Raw genomic sequence first — 15,796 nt, 5'->3', positions numbered from 1 at the left:
TTTTTTTTTTTGAACATTTCCAGGCCAGCGATGGCGGGACATGCGTGCAACCCTGAGCCCCGCCTTCACCGGCAGCAAAATGCGACTGATGCTGAACCTCATGACCGATTACTGCGGCCAAGCCATTCCGATCCTGAAACAACAAGCCCTCGATAATGGGGGTTATCTGAACTACGAAATGAAGGAACTGTTCAATCGGATGGGCAACGACATCATCGCCACCTGTGCCTTCGGTCTGCAGGTCGAATCGATCGGAAACAAGACTAACAATTTCTACATGATGGGCAAGCAGCTGACGAATATGAATCGATGGAAACCGATATTGAAGGCCATAACGATGAGACTGTTTCCTTCTTTGCTGAACAAATTCAACATTGATATTTTCGATCAGGAGCAAACGCATTATTTTGCTGATATAATTCGTGAGGCTGTCCGTACGCGTGAAGCAAAGGGTATCGTGCGACCGGATATGATTCAAATGTTGATGCAAGCTCAGAAGGGAACGCTGAAACATGTTGAAGAAAGCCACACCGAATCAGAGGCAGGATTTGCCACAGTTCAGGAGTCGAACGTTGGAAAACAATCGGTGGCTAAAACAATGACCGAACCAGAACTAATCGCCCAATGTTTGATATTCTTTTTGGCTGGATTTGACTCTATTTCAACGATGTTGATGTTCATGAGCTACGAGTTGGCACTTCATCCGGAAATTCAACAACGTCTGTACGAAGAAGTCCGCGAAACGCACAATAAGCTCGAGGGAAAACCTATAAATTACGAAACGCTCCAACAAATGAAATACATGGACATGGTGGTATCGGAAACGCTTCGCTTTTGGGTTCCGGCAGCAATCGACAGACTTTGCATCAAAGATTACACCCTAGATGACGGAAATGGCCTCAAATTCACCATCGAAAAAGGCACTGCAGTTTGGTTCCCATCCTACGGAATTCACCACGATCCCAAGTATTATCCCAATCCGGAAGTGTTTGACCCGGAACGATTCAGTGATGCCAACCGCAGGAATATCAACATGGATGCCTATTTACCATTTGGGGTGGGGCCGAGGAATTGTATCGGATCACGTTTTGCCCTGATGGAGATGAAGGCCCTTATCTATGCTGTTTTGCTGGAGTTTAAATTGGAACGCACCCACGAGACTCAAGTACCGTTAAAAATGGCAAAGGGATTCGTTAGTATTCAAAGTGAGAGAGGAGTTCATCTGAGAGTTCAACTGAGGAATCAGTCCTGAAGCTTTAAAAGGGCAAAATCGGAGAAACAATTTAAAATGTTTTTAGATTTTATTTATGACCAAATAAATCCAATTCCTCAGTCGAATGAGGAATAATTTAAGCATTTAACATTGTTGATCATTTTATGGTTTCTAAAGAAAACCTTAAATTTCACAAAATATCTAGTTTTTTTTCATTGTGTAGGAGAAAAATCAATAAATAAAATCGATATATTGTGCTTAATAAATTTAGTGAAATTTTAAGTCTTTTCAGGTTTAGTAATATGTATTTGAAAAATAATTTTAAAATAATTTCTTGACTATAACATCTCCTCCAAAGCCTTAATAAAAATTCAAATTTATGATGCGTATTACTACTGAGATTACTCTTCATCGGACTCCAGTGCAAATATGAAAAAAAATTAAACTTATTATTGTTCTACTATTAATGGCTATGCCACGTTAACCGTGTAGAAACTATCCAAGACAACAACCAATTTAAAATCCATGTGTGCCCACCAGTTCTTCTGCCTTCTTGTGCCCACGCTGTCTCAAATGTCAAACGCACGTTGTTTTTGTTTTGATTTTTTTTTCTCTCGAAAAGGTAAACAAACGAAACTGCTTTGCGCACCGGTTTGTGGATTTGCTTGTAACTTTAACTTGAAATTTAAGAATAATCATCTACTGAAATATATGTTACAAGTGCCCTCCTAGTAGCTGTTAAAGAACCTGTGTGCATATAAAAATGTCCGACACCCAGCACGAGGATCAAGCGTGGAGTGACTTGGCCAACATTCCAGCTGATCCTCCTAAAATGCGAGACCTCTGTGAGAAATGCGAGTACGTGCTGTTCCAATTTAAATCGATTCCGTTTTCATACGGTTAGCCTTAATCAATCTTGCTTGATATTTTAGGCGTCCAGTTCCGGTGTGTTGGTGTTCGGCACTTCCGGCGGAACCGTTGGTTCCAAAAAGTCGAATCATATTGCTGCAGCATCCAGCCGAGGAGAAACGATCGCTCCGGACAGCGCCAATGCTTTCGGTTGGTCTCGCTCCTGGAAAATGTTTGATTTACAAAGGTGAGCATTTCTAAAAGTTGTTTTTTTACATTGATTAAAAAAATACAATTCATTTAATTTTTTTTTTCTAAAATCGCCTCATAAAAATAACTAATATCTGATGAAAATTTGGAAAAGTGCAAGAGAGGATGCTGTACACTGTCTCTTTTCCACCAAATTGATCTTACTGAAATAAATCAGAATTGATGAAGAAATTTGAATTTTTCAACCCATTTTCAACATAAACTCTTTTCGATATCCTTCGATACTACTTCAATCAACGAATCTATATATTTTCATGCTATTTTTTTCAATTAAATGATGATTTTAGATTTTTGTAAACCGTCATATCTTCTTCATATCAGCGCAAGGTTACCACAAAGAAATTTAATTATTCCATTTTGCGTTTGAATAGCAAATATTTGAAATAAATTTTTGACCTAATAAAAGATATGATTTTAAAACTGATTTTAAAATTCTGATATTATTCTTGTTTTTTTTTTTTTTTTTTTTTATGGCGTTTAAATAGCTCGGGGAGCTGACGCTGGAAATGAAAATTAGAATAGTTTGGAGAAGAAAATTTAAAGTTTAGAGAAGGCAGCGTAGAATAGTAAGCGATCTTGAGACGTTGGTTAAACCATCAAGCACTTCATTATATCCATGGAATATGGATAAAATGCAGTTCAAGATAATAAACCAACCCCTCCCGATACCAGTTGGAGGAAGGACATGGGCGGGTTCGAGACTGGCCTCTACATACTCCCCACGCATCTAACTACATTTAATTTTTGTGTTATTAAAGGAATCATTTCAACTTATCTTATATGTTTTTCCTTCCTTCGTCGTCGTCTGTTGAACGTCTGCTTCGTGTCTCCGCCCCAATTCCACTGGTATGTGTGATGGGTTTCGTGATAGTTGTCTCGGGGTCCAGTCATCATATGACTCCGAATCGTATGCGCAGGGGTATATGAAAATAAAAGAAAGAGAAAAGGAGAGGAAAGAGAAATATAAAGGAAGGAATTAGTTCTTGCATGAAGTAATTGAAGTGTTATTTGCTGTTTTTCCCTAATTTTTTGCCTTTCATTTTCTAAATTTTTAAATTTTTGTTTTTCTTTTGAGAGTATTTCCATTTCATTGCTAATCATTCTATTTTACCAAAATATGGATGTGAGAGTTTGTTTTGCTTTTTGGAGCAAGCCTATTTCAAACTAATAAAAATTCTAGCTCAAATTAATAGTAGAAGTAAGCTACCTTATTCCTATCACAACATCACAAAATCATGAAAATTTACCAGAATATGGATATAAGAGCACATCTTACCGTACCCTACCTACCTCACATAGTTGAATGTTAAAATCCATCATAATTTACAAAAAATCTACATAGGGGTTCTATTAAAATATACCGCATGCCTATTGTAAAATGCCCGAAATCAGTAATTAGGACTACTTACTCATTGTTATTCTTCAAAACCGTACATTCTAATATATACTTCCATAGATGAATTTCAAACTAAACCGAAAAACGTAAAGATTTGCTAAAAATGAATAATTAAATAAAAAGCAAAAAAACGTCTTACCAAATGAAATATAATATTTTCCAACAACAGCATTCCCATCCAATGAGCCTCTAGTTCTTGTAAAATGCTTGATTTAAGAATAAGCCAACGAAATTCATAAACCGCAAATACACACTTACTAGAGCATTGGGGAGACGAATACCATAACCTTTACCTAACATCGTAATACTTTTCACACGTTTTCTCTATTTTTAATTCTACAAGACTAAACCATCTAACTACCTAACCAAACGAATTATGCCCTATTGAAAGTATCAACTTTTATTATGGTAAATTGTGATACTTTCACTACCAAATGTTGCGATTGTTCTGCGGAAGGGAGGGCAAGTGTTTCAACTCCCATTCATCTTATCAACATGGATCATGAAAAAAAAAAATAGACATCTTTGAACCTACTGCTGAATTTAAACTAAATAAAGATGTCCAGCTCCTCTTCTAATTTAGGCCATATTATGACACCATGTTTAACAAGATTGTGTGTAACGACACTGTCAGGAAAATGATGGGTTGATCCATCATTTTCACAAACATACACACCGCAGCCGTTAACCCATTGCAACTTAGGGTACGGAGATATGATTTTAAAACTGATTTTAAAATTCTGATATTATTCTTGTTATACTGTTATATTCTTCTTAGTAGTGATTCGGATATATCGTGTTATTTTTTTTTTCAATTCTGCAATTCACTTCTTATTGCGGATTGTCGTCGAAGAATTTTATTTCTCAATCTTAATTAAATTTTGAAATAAAATGATAAAATATGATTCTGTTCTCTGGAACGTTTGCAATTCTAGTTTCAATGATTTGCTCTTGAATTGAAGGCTCTCATTCTAGATTTTTAACTTTTATTATTTTGAGACCTTTAGTTTCTATAGTAATAAATTTGCAAATAATAATGTATGAATAAAGTGATTTTTTTTCCTTAAAGGCCACGTGATTCCCAATTTTTCAAAACGATTTTTGAGAAATAACAGAGAAGAGCAGCATTGTGCCTAAGCTTTAAATTTGATTTTAGAATATTTGGTCTTCCTGCATTCAGAACATTTGCAGCCATTTGGTGCATTTATTTATTCAAATAGATAAGTTTTAAAAGATTATATGTATTTCCACATCCTTTTAATTGAACAAAAAACCCACAGCCCTTCGAGAAATATACGAAAAATCGCGCAGCAGGTGTTTTCTCGATATCAACATTTATGCAATTCTTTCCCTCTGGCTTTGAAAGCCAGATGAGTTTCAAACTCGGGATGAATAAACTTACTTGGTTTAAAATCCCTGAGAAAAAAGGATAAAAATTGAGTTTCAAAATTTAAAATGAAGAAGCCATTTCTTTTCATATGAAGAGCAAATATGTAAAGTGTTCAGAAAAACGAACAAAAAGTTGGATTAACCAACAAATAAAAGATATTTTTTTTATAAACCCCTAACTGCATGAATCAATTCTTCATTTGACTTATTCAGGTTCGTTATTTTATAGTTCGTTTGACTGTTTTTAATTTATCATTGTTGAAAACAGTTAGATTAATTTGATTAAAAATATGTTTAAAAAAACATGAAGAGTACATTTTGAAAAAAATTATGGGCTTGTATGACCGAATGGTTCGATAAGCTATATATCAAAGATATTATATTCTATCAAGATACCCGGCTGCGTAGTTTTTAGAACAAGTAGTCTGGCACATCATCTCTTTGTTTACGGTGCTGCCACGATCGAAAAAGTCTTCAAGCTTTCAACTTGCACTCAAGCTTGCAAACACATAAGTTTTGCATTTTACCGACGGAACCACGTAAACATTAAAAACGAAACGTCACATGATCAATTTACGCTCATATTTAATTAACCATTTATGGTAACAAAATAAACATAATCGACCTTTTCCCGCGTTGTTTTTTTATGACTTCTCCACGATAACCAATAAAATGACTTCACCGGGAGAAGTTGAATAAATATGGTTATTATTTAACCGAAGTATATAACCCCAGAGAAGTCAAAAATTGGCTATTTTTTACCGAAATTCAAAGAGCAGTTTGGCACGATTTGGTCTGTTTCGAAATTGACGAAATTAAAAAAATAATGTTGTTTTAAACCGTAGTCATTTATTTCGTATTCTTCATACCATGAGTTCTCGTTTTTAAGTCTTGATAAGAATAAAATTCAGTATTTAGCAGTGGAGCTTTCGTCGATATCCTCCTTTTCCGTTTTCCCGTGAGCTAATCGAACCGTGTTCTGGGACTTCTTTTTACCGGAACTTCACACCGACAGAGAGTACCAATTCCACAGTTCTATTCGTTGTCGGGGGACAGTTGTAAATGAACTGCGATTCAACTATTTTCCAGATGAGGATCGAACAATTTGCTTCACCGGCCGTTTCCTCGAAAGGACATCGATTCTCAAGAACGCAGTTTTATGACCATACCTAAAAATTTAAAAAAATCTCTGTTAGTCATCAATTGGCTTTTGTAAGCAAAAATCAATTCACCGTGTTTCCACGTAAACCATTTCCCGATACTCTATAGATAGTCTGCCCTCAAAGCTGACCAATACCGGCCTATCCCGAATCTTCCTCATCATCTGAACTGTTTTCCAGCGGCTGCAATCGTTTGCTCCTCTTCCTCATCGCTGTCAATTTCCTCTTATGATTCTTCCGGCTCCCGACGGGCAGTTTCCCGGAGGATTCTTTCTTGACCGATTTGGGTTTGTCGAACTGAAAACAAAGTGTAGTTTCAAATAAGAGTTGGATGTTTTCAGAATCGAGGAATACTAACCTTAAGTTTGGTCGTTGTTCTTGGTTTACCTTTTAGGAAGAATGAAGACATCTTGGTAATAAATTTCGGATTACTTTAAAAGTAAAAATTAGTTTATAAACCACAATATAAAGAAACGCGTTTGGCTGCACAATCAAAATCAAAATGGCGATAAAAAAATATCAGCAGCTGACACTAACGAATAACGAAAAAATCTTCTTCATCATTTATAAACAAAAAAAAACGGCGCATGCTATTTCAATTTTCGAATTTGAGGTTGAAGACTTTTTCGTCGTTTATTTTTTGGCGCTAGTGTTTTGTCCCTTAAATTTCTGAGAAGCCGATAGTACCTGTATATATTCAAATCGAAGTGCATATATTTTACATGTTTTTTTAATTTTTCCCGGGATTCCGGAAATTCCCGGGTAATAGACCACCAGATTTCCCGAATCTTGGGAACGGGGAATGGACAATTTATTCAGATCTTGTAGAGTTAATTTTATTTTCAGAGACACATCGTTTTCAAAAAAAAAATCTACATTTTTCTAAAATATGAATAGATAAGGTTACAACTTTCTCGAATATCATTTAAGAAAGCAAATCCGCCTGGAATGGTTCTTAGCTGACTTGTTTTCCGTAGTGTAGTTTGTCAGTATAATTTATTTAAGATTAATAGATCGATTGTTATTTTACACATTTTGGAATTCTATTTTTATATTCTTTGAGTGAAGAATAGGAAAACAAAGAAATACTGAGAACCGTTGCTGCCGGTGTCAAGCCCGGAAAAAGGATGAGACATTTTTTTTTTTTTTATTTTCATTTTTTTTTTTTTAGATTTTTTTTTTATTTTATTTTTTTTTTATTTTATTTTTTTTTTATTTATCTATTTTTATTTTTTTTTTAATTTTTTTTCTATTTTTATTTATTCATATATTTTTGTTGTTGTTTTCTTTCTCTTTCAATTTAGTTTTTTTGTCGTTAGTTTTTTTTCATAATTTTTCTTTTTCAAAATTTGATTTTTTTTTAATTTTTATCATTCATTTACTATGTTATAAGTGTTTTTCTTTGTTTGTTTTGTTCATTTATTCATATTTGAATTTATCTTTATTGTTATTTAGTAAGTTTCGTGTATTATAAATTTGTTCTGTGTTTGTTCTTTTTTATTTTCTTTTTTTTTCTGATCATTCGGAGGTTGGGTTCCTTTTTTTTCAGATATATTCAAACAGTTGAAAAGGAGTGGGTTAACACATTTAAATACCATTCTCCTCCCCAATGCTCCAGTGGATGTGTATTTGCGGTTTATGAATTACGAGGGATTATTCTTAAATCTAGCTTTTTTCAATCACTGGGGGCTAATTGGATGGAAATGATATTTCATGTTTTTATGTTTGTGAAACATATCTGTCTCCTGTGTTGTTTTTATAGTGTTTTAGTTCAAGTTCAAAACAAACGGTCCTAATCATTTTAAAATCTTATTCAAACGTAGGCAACTGTGTAAGGCGGGTAGGGTAGGGGCGGTGCTCAAACGACAAAATGGGCTCTTGTATCCATATTTTGATGAATTTGCATGATTCTGTGATGTGTGATTCTGTGATAGGAATAATGTAGATTACTTCTCCTATTCATTCGAGCTATTAGTTTGAACTGGGCTTCTTTTTTATATATTAAAAGATTATATGAACTAAAATCCTTTTTTTTTCTTTCTTTTTTTCTCTTTTCTTTTGCTTTTCATGTATGCATGCATTACCGCCACTACCGCCAAATCAATTGGTTATACGATGACCCGGGACCCGGGACGATGACCCGGGACGATGGACGGGACGAGTTTGAAATAACTCGAGTAAACTTCAAGCCATCACATAACATCAAAGGACCCCTAAGATGGTTTCGCAACATATGGCTCTCATCCCAAGGATTTTATCAACAGCTGAGCATAGAGTTCTATAACATGGTGAGAGCGTTCCAATTTATTTTATTGTTTTAAATTATATATAAATACTGTAGTTAGTTTCGTTGGGATTAATTAAGCGACCTGTCTCAAACCGCCAACGTATTTCCTCCAACTGGTATCATGAGGGGTTAGTTCACTATCTTGTTCTGCTTTCAGTTCATATTCATCCGAAGTGGACTTAAGGAAGTGCAGGATGGTATAACCAACGTCTCAAGATCGCTTACTATTCTAAGCTGCCTACTCTAAACTTTTATTTCCCCGACCCCTCTACCCACATTTCACTTTCAGCGTCAGCTTCCCACAGCTATTTAAACGCCACAAAAAAAAAAAAAAAAAAAAACTTTCTCGAATATCATTTAAGAAAGCATTTAAGTAAGTATTTGATTCGAAATATAAATTCATTCAACAATTTTATTAAAGTCTGCGAAATTATTTGAACTATTGTTTTAAAAATATTATAAACTAACTGATCCGGTGTGCTTTGCAACACCTTCCAAATAAAATTTGTTTTTCTATTTTATGTTAACTTGGAACTTGGTAACAAAAATCTTTTATTAAAGAATTGTTTTTTCTTAAATAAGATTTTTTTTTTGAAAAAGTGCCTGATATCGAATTTAGTTTTCATTTCAAATTCAAACCGGGAAAACCGGGAATTGAAAATCGCACCAGGAAAACCAAGAAAAAACCGAGAAAATTAACAGAGGAAATCAGTTTTGGTTCCAAGACCAGGGATTGAACCCAAAATTCAAAATTTAGGATTATAATTTAAATTTCCAAGTCAGAATTCAACAGCTCAACAATATGTAAGAAGATTATCATCAGTTTTGAAATTTTTTAACTACTCTGACCTCTCTTCAATTGCTCCTCTAAATTGAAAAATAAAATCACAAATTTTACCGGACCCAGAGTTTAAAACTGCCTCCAGCAATGAGATGAGCACTTCAAAAAGTCTCTTAAAATTTGTTCTGGTATCACACATCATTAAAATCATTAAAAAAAAACTATCAATCATATAAAAAGAAGTCAATTAAAGTTGAATTTCAAATCCAGTAATTTGTTGAAAATTTGGAAATTTGAAAAAAAAAAATGCTAATGTTCTAATTTTCCAGTGATAGTGTTTAATTCGAGAGTTAAACACAAATTTTCACGCACGGCACAGTTTTTTTGTAGCTTAATAATAATAAATTTCATTTCTAATTTTAAAAACAAACCATCTCCTATCAAACGCACTGTTTGGATAAAAAAAAACATCACGGGGCCCAGATCTTTTCTTAAGATTGTGCTTTCAAAATTAACTTTTTTCGATTACTGGTCATAATTTATCCAGTAAATATCAAATTACACTTTTTAAAGCTTGAATATGTTGAGATTATTTTAAAATATTTCAAAAACCGTGACAAAAATCGAAATAAAATTTAGTGAATTCCAGAGAAAATTTACACCAAACTATCATGTGATTATTTAGCAATACCGTGAACGGCTTTAATTCTGCGCAGTTAAGGATTTTTCAAATGTTTTAAGTTACAAAAAATCTACCTTTCAATGAATTCACTCAAAATTTCGTGTACAGTTGGGCTGACTAACAAACTTAACGGCAAAAATAATGAGAGCTCGATTTTGAAGCAAAAATGTGGATTATTCACAACATTCGGAAAAAATGCCGTACCCTAGGCTCTATTGGGTCACGGCGATGTTGTGCTTTCTTGTGTTTATGGAAGTTCACGGTTTGGAAACAAGCTCAAAAACTAACATGAACCTGACAGGGCGGTAGCACATAACCTTATTCGACATCATAGAAACTTGATTTAAAAGTGGTTTAGAAATTATAATGATGTATAATTTTCCTTTGATGATCCATGTTGATAAGGTGAATGGGAGTTGAAACAATTGCCCTCCCTTCCATCGGACAAAACGAGCATTGCGCAGTGGAAATATCACAATTAGATATTTATAAGTTGATATTTCCACTTGTTGACTACCATGCGCAAGTTAGGTTAGAACAGATAGTATTGTGAAAGATAGACAACTGTAATCAATCTTTTAGGATAGTCTATTTAGGATACTGGATAGGTGGGTGATTTAATAGTAGATACCATAATTAGTTGAATGAGAACGTTAACAATTAGGTACTGATATGGTAGATAGTAATAGAATAGATGTATAATGGTATTCGTCTCCCCAATGCTCTAGTAAGTGTGCATTTGCGGTTTATGAATTTCGGAGGCTTATTCTTAAATCAAGCATTTTACAAGATCTAGAGGCTCATTGGATGAGAATGCTGTTTGAACTGTTGTATCTTTTTCGTTGTAGTAGGTACTTTTTTCTGTAGTTTGTCTGTCGTTAAATTATATTTCAGGTCCTTTATTTTTAAAGAAGTTCTCTTAAAAACAAAAACATTTCTAATACTGGCTTTAAGCAAAGCATACGGTAAGAAGCTGTTCACCGAGTTCCACCGAGTTCCACGCTAGTTTTATATGGTAATGATTCCTCTTAATATCAAAAATAAAATCCACATTTTCTGATGGTGCGAAAATTTGCGCAATTCGATAAACTTTTCCTTGAAAATCGTTAATATATTACACTAAATGCTTTCTACAGCGCTTCAGCAATTTCAAAACACATCATAATGTACTAAACAATTGTAGATTTTAACTTTTTCCAACTTTGTTTCGAAGACTGAAAATTGTTTTGTCTTATCTACAACGTGTCAGATTAAAAAAACTGTTTTTTCATGGTTTTTATTTTAATTTCATTGTAACTCCTTAGGATGAAATTGTAGAACTTTGGTCTGTTGAGCAAAGTTATGTATTTTGTTAAGATAAACAACTTTGTAGAAAAATCCAAAGCTCTAAAATGCTGAACAAAAAAGTTAGCTTTTTTATCTTGCTTTTGGTGGACCCCTCGACTCTATATTTTATTTCAAAGTATGCGCCTTGTAAAACTATGCAATGTTGTGGAAGACATCAAAAGTCTATCTTTTCATCCCTGGACGCTATTAATTTAGTTCAGCTAGATTGATGTTCTGTACCAGTGTGCAATGGTAGTATTCCTTAGTGGAAACATCACAATTAACAGATGATGCGTTTTATGTAATGTTGTAATGTGTTATAACAGTCATATTGATTTTTTTTTTTAGTTTTTTTTTTAAATTTCTCACAACTCTGTATAATTACATTTTTTTTGTTCTGTAGAATTATTACGCTTCAGATTCAGATAGACAAATTCTGATTTTAGTTCGTTTTCTTGTCATTCTAGTTTTTTGTATAATTACCCAGTTTCCAAGCATTTGTTCTAGATCCATTAACATTGACATATTTGGAAATATTTTTATTAACTAGTCTATGTTAATCTCGAGTAAAAACAATCAAAAATTCAAATTTATTGAAACGAGTAAGGTTAGGTGACAGGTAGGGAAAATTCAACTACGGTAAGATAGTGAACCCTTTTGACAATGATATCGAGACTTTGGCGTATGTTATCATACTGTTACTGCTCGGTTGAATTGGAGGTTGGGTTAACTAGAAGTTCATGTAGGGCCCATCTGTCCCAGTCCGTCGAGCACTATCTTAACGCTTCCTCCCTCTGGTGCTTCAGAACTCTCGGGCTCTGTTGCCGCTATCCTGTTCTAAGCTATGCTACTCTCGTGTAAAGTTTCCTCTTCTGTCCCCCGTTCTGTTTTTCCTTTCCGGGTCAGCCAGGTAGCTTATAAACCCATAAAAAAAAATAATAAAAAAAAAAGATTATTCACAACATTCGGAAAAAATGCAAGTGGCCCTTATTCTGCGCACTATTTTCTATTGTTCCTAATTCTGCGCATATGCCCCTATCCTGCGCACCAAAATAAATCCAATATACCATTCCGTACTGGTAAAATCAACATTTAATTTAAATTAATTGAATTAAAAAGCATGTTTAACGCTTAGTAAAGTACTGAAAATTATGAAAAAGGGCTAACTCAAGCCTTGGATCTTTGAAGCTTATGTTATACTTTCTTTCACTGTTTCTAACACTTGCTATATGTTACTAGCAGATGCTTTTTTCCAGCAACTCGCTTACACAATATTTGTTGACCGATCATTTTCTTCGCCGGATCTGGTCAAATTAACTTGTTTTTTGGTGTGCAGTGCAGACTATTCCGACATAGAGAAGCGGTTCCGGCGGGCCAAAAAATCGCCCCAGCTGGGGGAACTACGCACTGCTTCATTTGACTTACTATCAGTTAGTCTACGAGCGCGAGTGAGCGGGTGAACAGAGAGAAGCTTCGCGTAGTTCCCCCAGCTGGGGCGATTTTGAAGCCCACCGGAACTGCTTCTCTATGTCAGAACAGTCTGTACAGTTGGATCTAAACGATTAACACGCAAACACGATAGAGAACGCAAATCAAGATTTTCATTTTTTTTGTTAACAAAACACGTAGATTCGAAGGGATTCCTAAGAAACTCCCAACAACCGCACGGATACCCTATCTTCATAAAACTTATTAGAAAACTGTAATTAATAGTCTTCTAATTTAGGGTTACTATACGTACTCTTTTAAGAGTACATGTACTCTTTTTCGATCGAGAAATGAGCGTACTCTTCTTTTTGTGAAATTCAACAAAATGTACTCTTTTTTTGGTGGAAGGAATTAAAAAAAATCTTATATATAAAAATGGAGGCATTTTCTTTGTAACAACATCACGTATGAATGGTCGGTCGGAATGAAGTGAAATTTTGTATCCGAGGGTTTTTTGGGTCAGAGATAGTTTGTATAATAGTTTCAAGAATCTCACTTTTTATGAAAGGGGGGTCCCAATACAAATTCAACTTTATTTGTTACGATTTCCATAAAAATGCAGTAAGGTACGTGTAGATGAAATTAAACATTTATTACGATTTATACTTTAGAAGGTAAAACGAAGTTTACCGGGTCAGCTAGTTTTCTTATATAAATTAACTTATTTCTTCCGATACGTGAAGATTCTATTCTTATAAATACGTGAGATCACACCTTTTATGCATTCGTTGTACCACACTTAAGTTTTGCTTGAATGTTTCAAAGGATGGATACCAATGGAAGAAATCACGAGTTCAAAAGTTGCAGCAAGTTCGGGCACTTGGTCAAGGAGTGTTCCGCCTGACATTCACGATTTCAATCAGAATTTTTCGTTCAAAATTAGCGCCTTTGAGTATGCTATGAATTTCCGAACAGTAGACAATATGCATAACAACAACTTTGCTTGAAAGCATAGTGCACAAATCAAAAGTGCACGAATGAAAAAAATACTTCTGTATGAAAAAAAACTTTTCTTAAAATGCGATTTTTTATCAACTTTGGTGTGCTTTTTTGGTATGAATAATCTTTTAATAATCTAACTTTAAATTATGAGCATTTGTTATGTAGGTCACATATCTTGTAACAAATTGGCGGTATTTAAATAAACTAAAACATCATTTTTTTTTCTTGAATAAAAGGAGTTTGTCTTTCCATTTTTGGAACTTTTTCACAATGTTCTCTTTTTTGCGTTGCTAGATATGGTAACCCTATTCTAACTCCCTGTATTCAATTCCTTGCAGCTTTAACATAAGTTCTCTCCGGTGCTTTTCTTTCTGCGCATTAGGAACATAAGTAAATAAAAGGTGTCAAATTCTGCGCATTGCTGAAATCATTGTTTTGATTTGAAAAACAATTTTTTTCTCAATTTTTTTTGGCAGTCATGTTCAGAATGATTTTATCATTCACGTAAAGGCACTTCCAATGAGAAAATTATGTTTAACATTGTTTAATTTGATCTTTTTGTTTTCCTAACACTTAAGCTGCTAACGGCGGCCATTTTTCAACCTTTGCTTCCTACATTTATTTTGATTTATTCCATTTCTTGCGAGCAATTCATCAGATTTCAAAATAATTGGACGCATTTTGAAGATAAACAGTAGCTGAAGAAATTCAGCTTGTTTCATGGATATTTTTTTCATCACATCTTGAAATATTTCTTTATGAATATGAAAATGCGAGTTTGGGACTGTGCAGAATTAGGGCCGGTCACGGTATACCGAAATGAAGTGATTCCGTGCACCCATGGTGAAAAAATATTTCCATTTTATAACAAAAATATTATCGAATAAGTAACGAATATATCAAAAGAGAAAAGGGAAAATGTTATGTTATAAACAATTTCCTCTTTACCATTTGACTGGTTTTGACTAGTCACGGTAAAAATATCTTCTTAATTTTCTATCCACCTTCATGTTTCAACACTGATATTCTTTCTTCAAGAATAGACCCTTCACCGATATGCCGGAATTAAAATTTACGAAATCAACTGAACGGTGGTTAACTTATCTTGAAAATCGTTTCTTTTCTTCTTAAATTAATTTAACGGAAAATAATAACTCAACGTCGGTGGTGTATATCAGTATAAAAGAATCCATGAGAAATCCGTTTACTAGCAACATAAAAAAGGGGTCCCATAATGTCTACCTTGAGGCATTCTTGAATGGAGTGTTCATTTTTTGCATACAATGCTCTAAAAACCAGTCAAATGAAAGGCCTGAAAGGGCTGTAAGTTTGTTAACGATGTTTTAGTTGCAATTCTCCGATTGAAAAAGAAAGTACAGTTGATCAAGGTTTAAGTGGTGGAAATCTTATCAAAAGAAAATAGGAGAGTTTTAAAGACTTGTTTGTTTCTCTTTATTTTAACCATCCTTGCTTTTCTATCTTGAACGACAAAAAACTGAAAAGTACAAAAATTTTCATTTTTAACTTAGGATAAAAATTTTAGTATAGGAACGGTAATTCCGTGTCTACAAATAATCGGTTTTTTACAGGCAAAAAATTCCCCAAATTCGACTCGGAACTGGAATCTATCTTGGCGGACAAAAAATCGCTGCTCCTGTACCCTAGTGCCAGCTCAATCCCGATTGAACAGGTCGACCTCAGGGATGGCCCCTTCAACCTGATCCTCATCGACGGGACCTGGCCGCAAGCAAAGGCCATTTATGCTAGCTCTCCGGTTCTACATTCGATGCGTCAGGTCAAGCTGGTCAGCTGCGGCAACAGTAACTACATCATCCGAACTCAGCCGACGGATGGGTGTCTGAGCACTCTGGAAACGGCTATCGAGGCGTTGAGTGTTCTTGAGGGGGACGACAGCTTCCGGGATCAGCTGTTGAGGCCTCTTCACGCGCTGTGCCAATTTCAGCTTGATAAGGGAGCTGTTACGCATCAATCTAAGGAATTCCTCATTAAGCA

General features: G+C 34.5%; 1 protein-coding gene across 1 annotated transcript in view; it reads left to right on the top strand.

The window, feature by feature from the left end:
- Positions 1-1,847: 1,847 nt before the first annotated feature.
- The window catches only part of LOC129753507 (tRNA-uridine aminocarboxypropyltransferase 2-like), a 14,653-nt gene continuing 704 nt past the window's right edge, over positions 1,848-15,796 (top strand). The window contains exons 1-3 of the mRNA XM_055749326.1: positions 1,848-2,071; positions 2,146-2,309; positions 15,373-15,793. Coding sequence (XP_055605301.1) covers positions 1,977-2,071; positions 2,146-2,309; positions 15,373-15,793 — 680 coding nt within the window. The 5' untranslated portion in view covers positions 1,848-1,976. The remainder of the gene's footprint in view (positions 2,072-2,145; positions 2,310-15,372; positions 15,794-15,796) is intronic.

This window comes from Uranotaenia lowii, chromosome 3, assembly GCF_029784155.1.
Source record: "Uranotaenia lowii strain MFRU-FL chromosome 3, ASM2978415v1, whole genome shotgun sequence".
NCBI classification, from domain to species: Eukaryota; Metazoa; Arthropoda; class Insecta; order Diptera; family Culicidae; genus Uranotaenia; species Uranotaenia lowii.
Note: the sequence above shows the minus strand (reverse complement) of the source record. Positions and strands in the feature narration are given on the sequence as shown.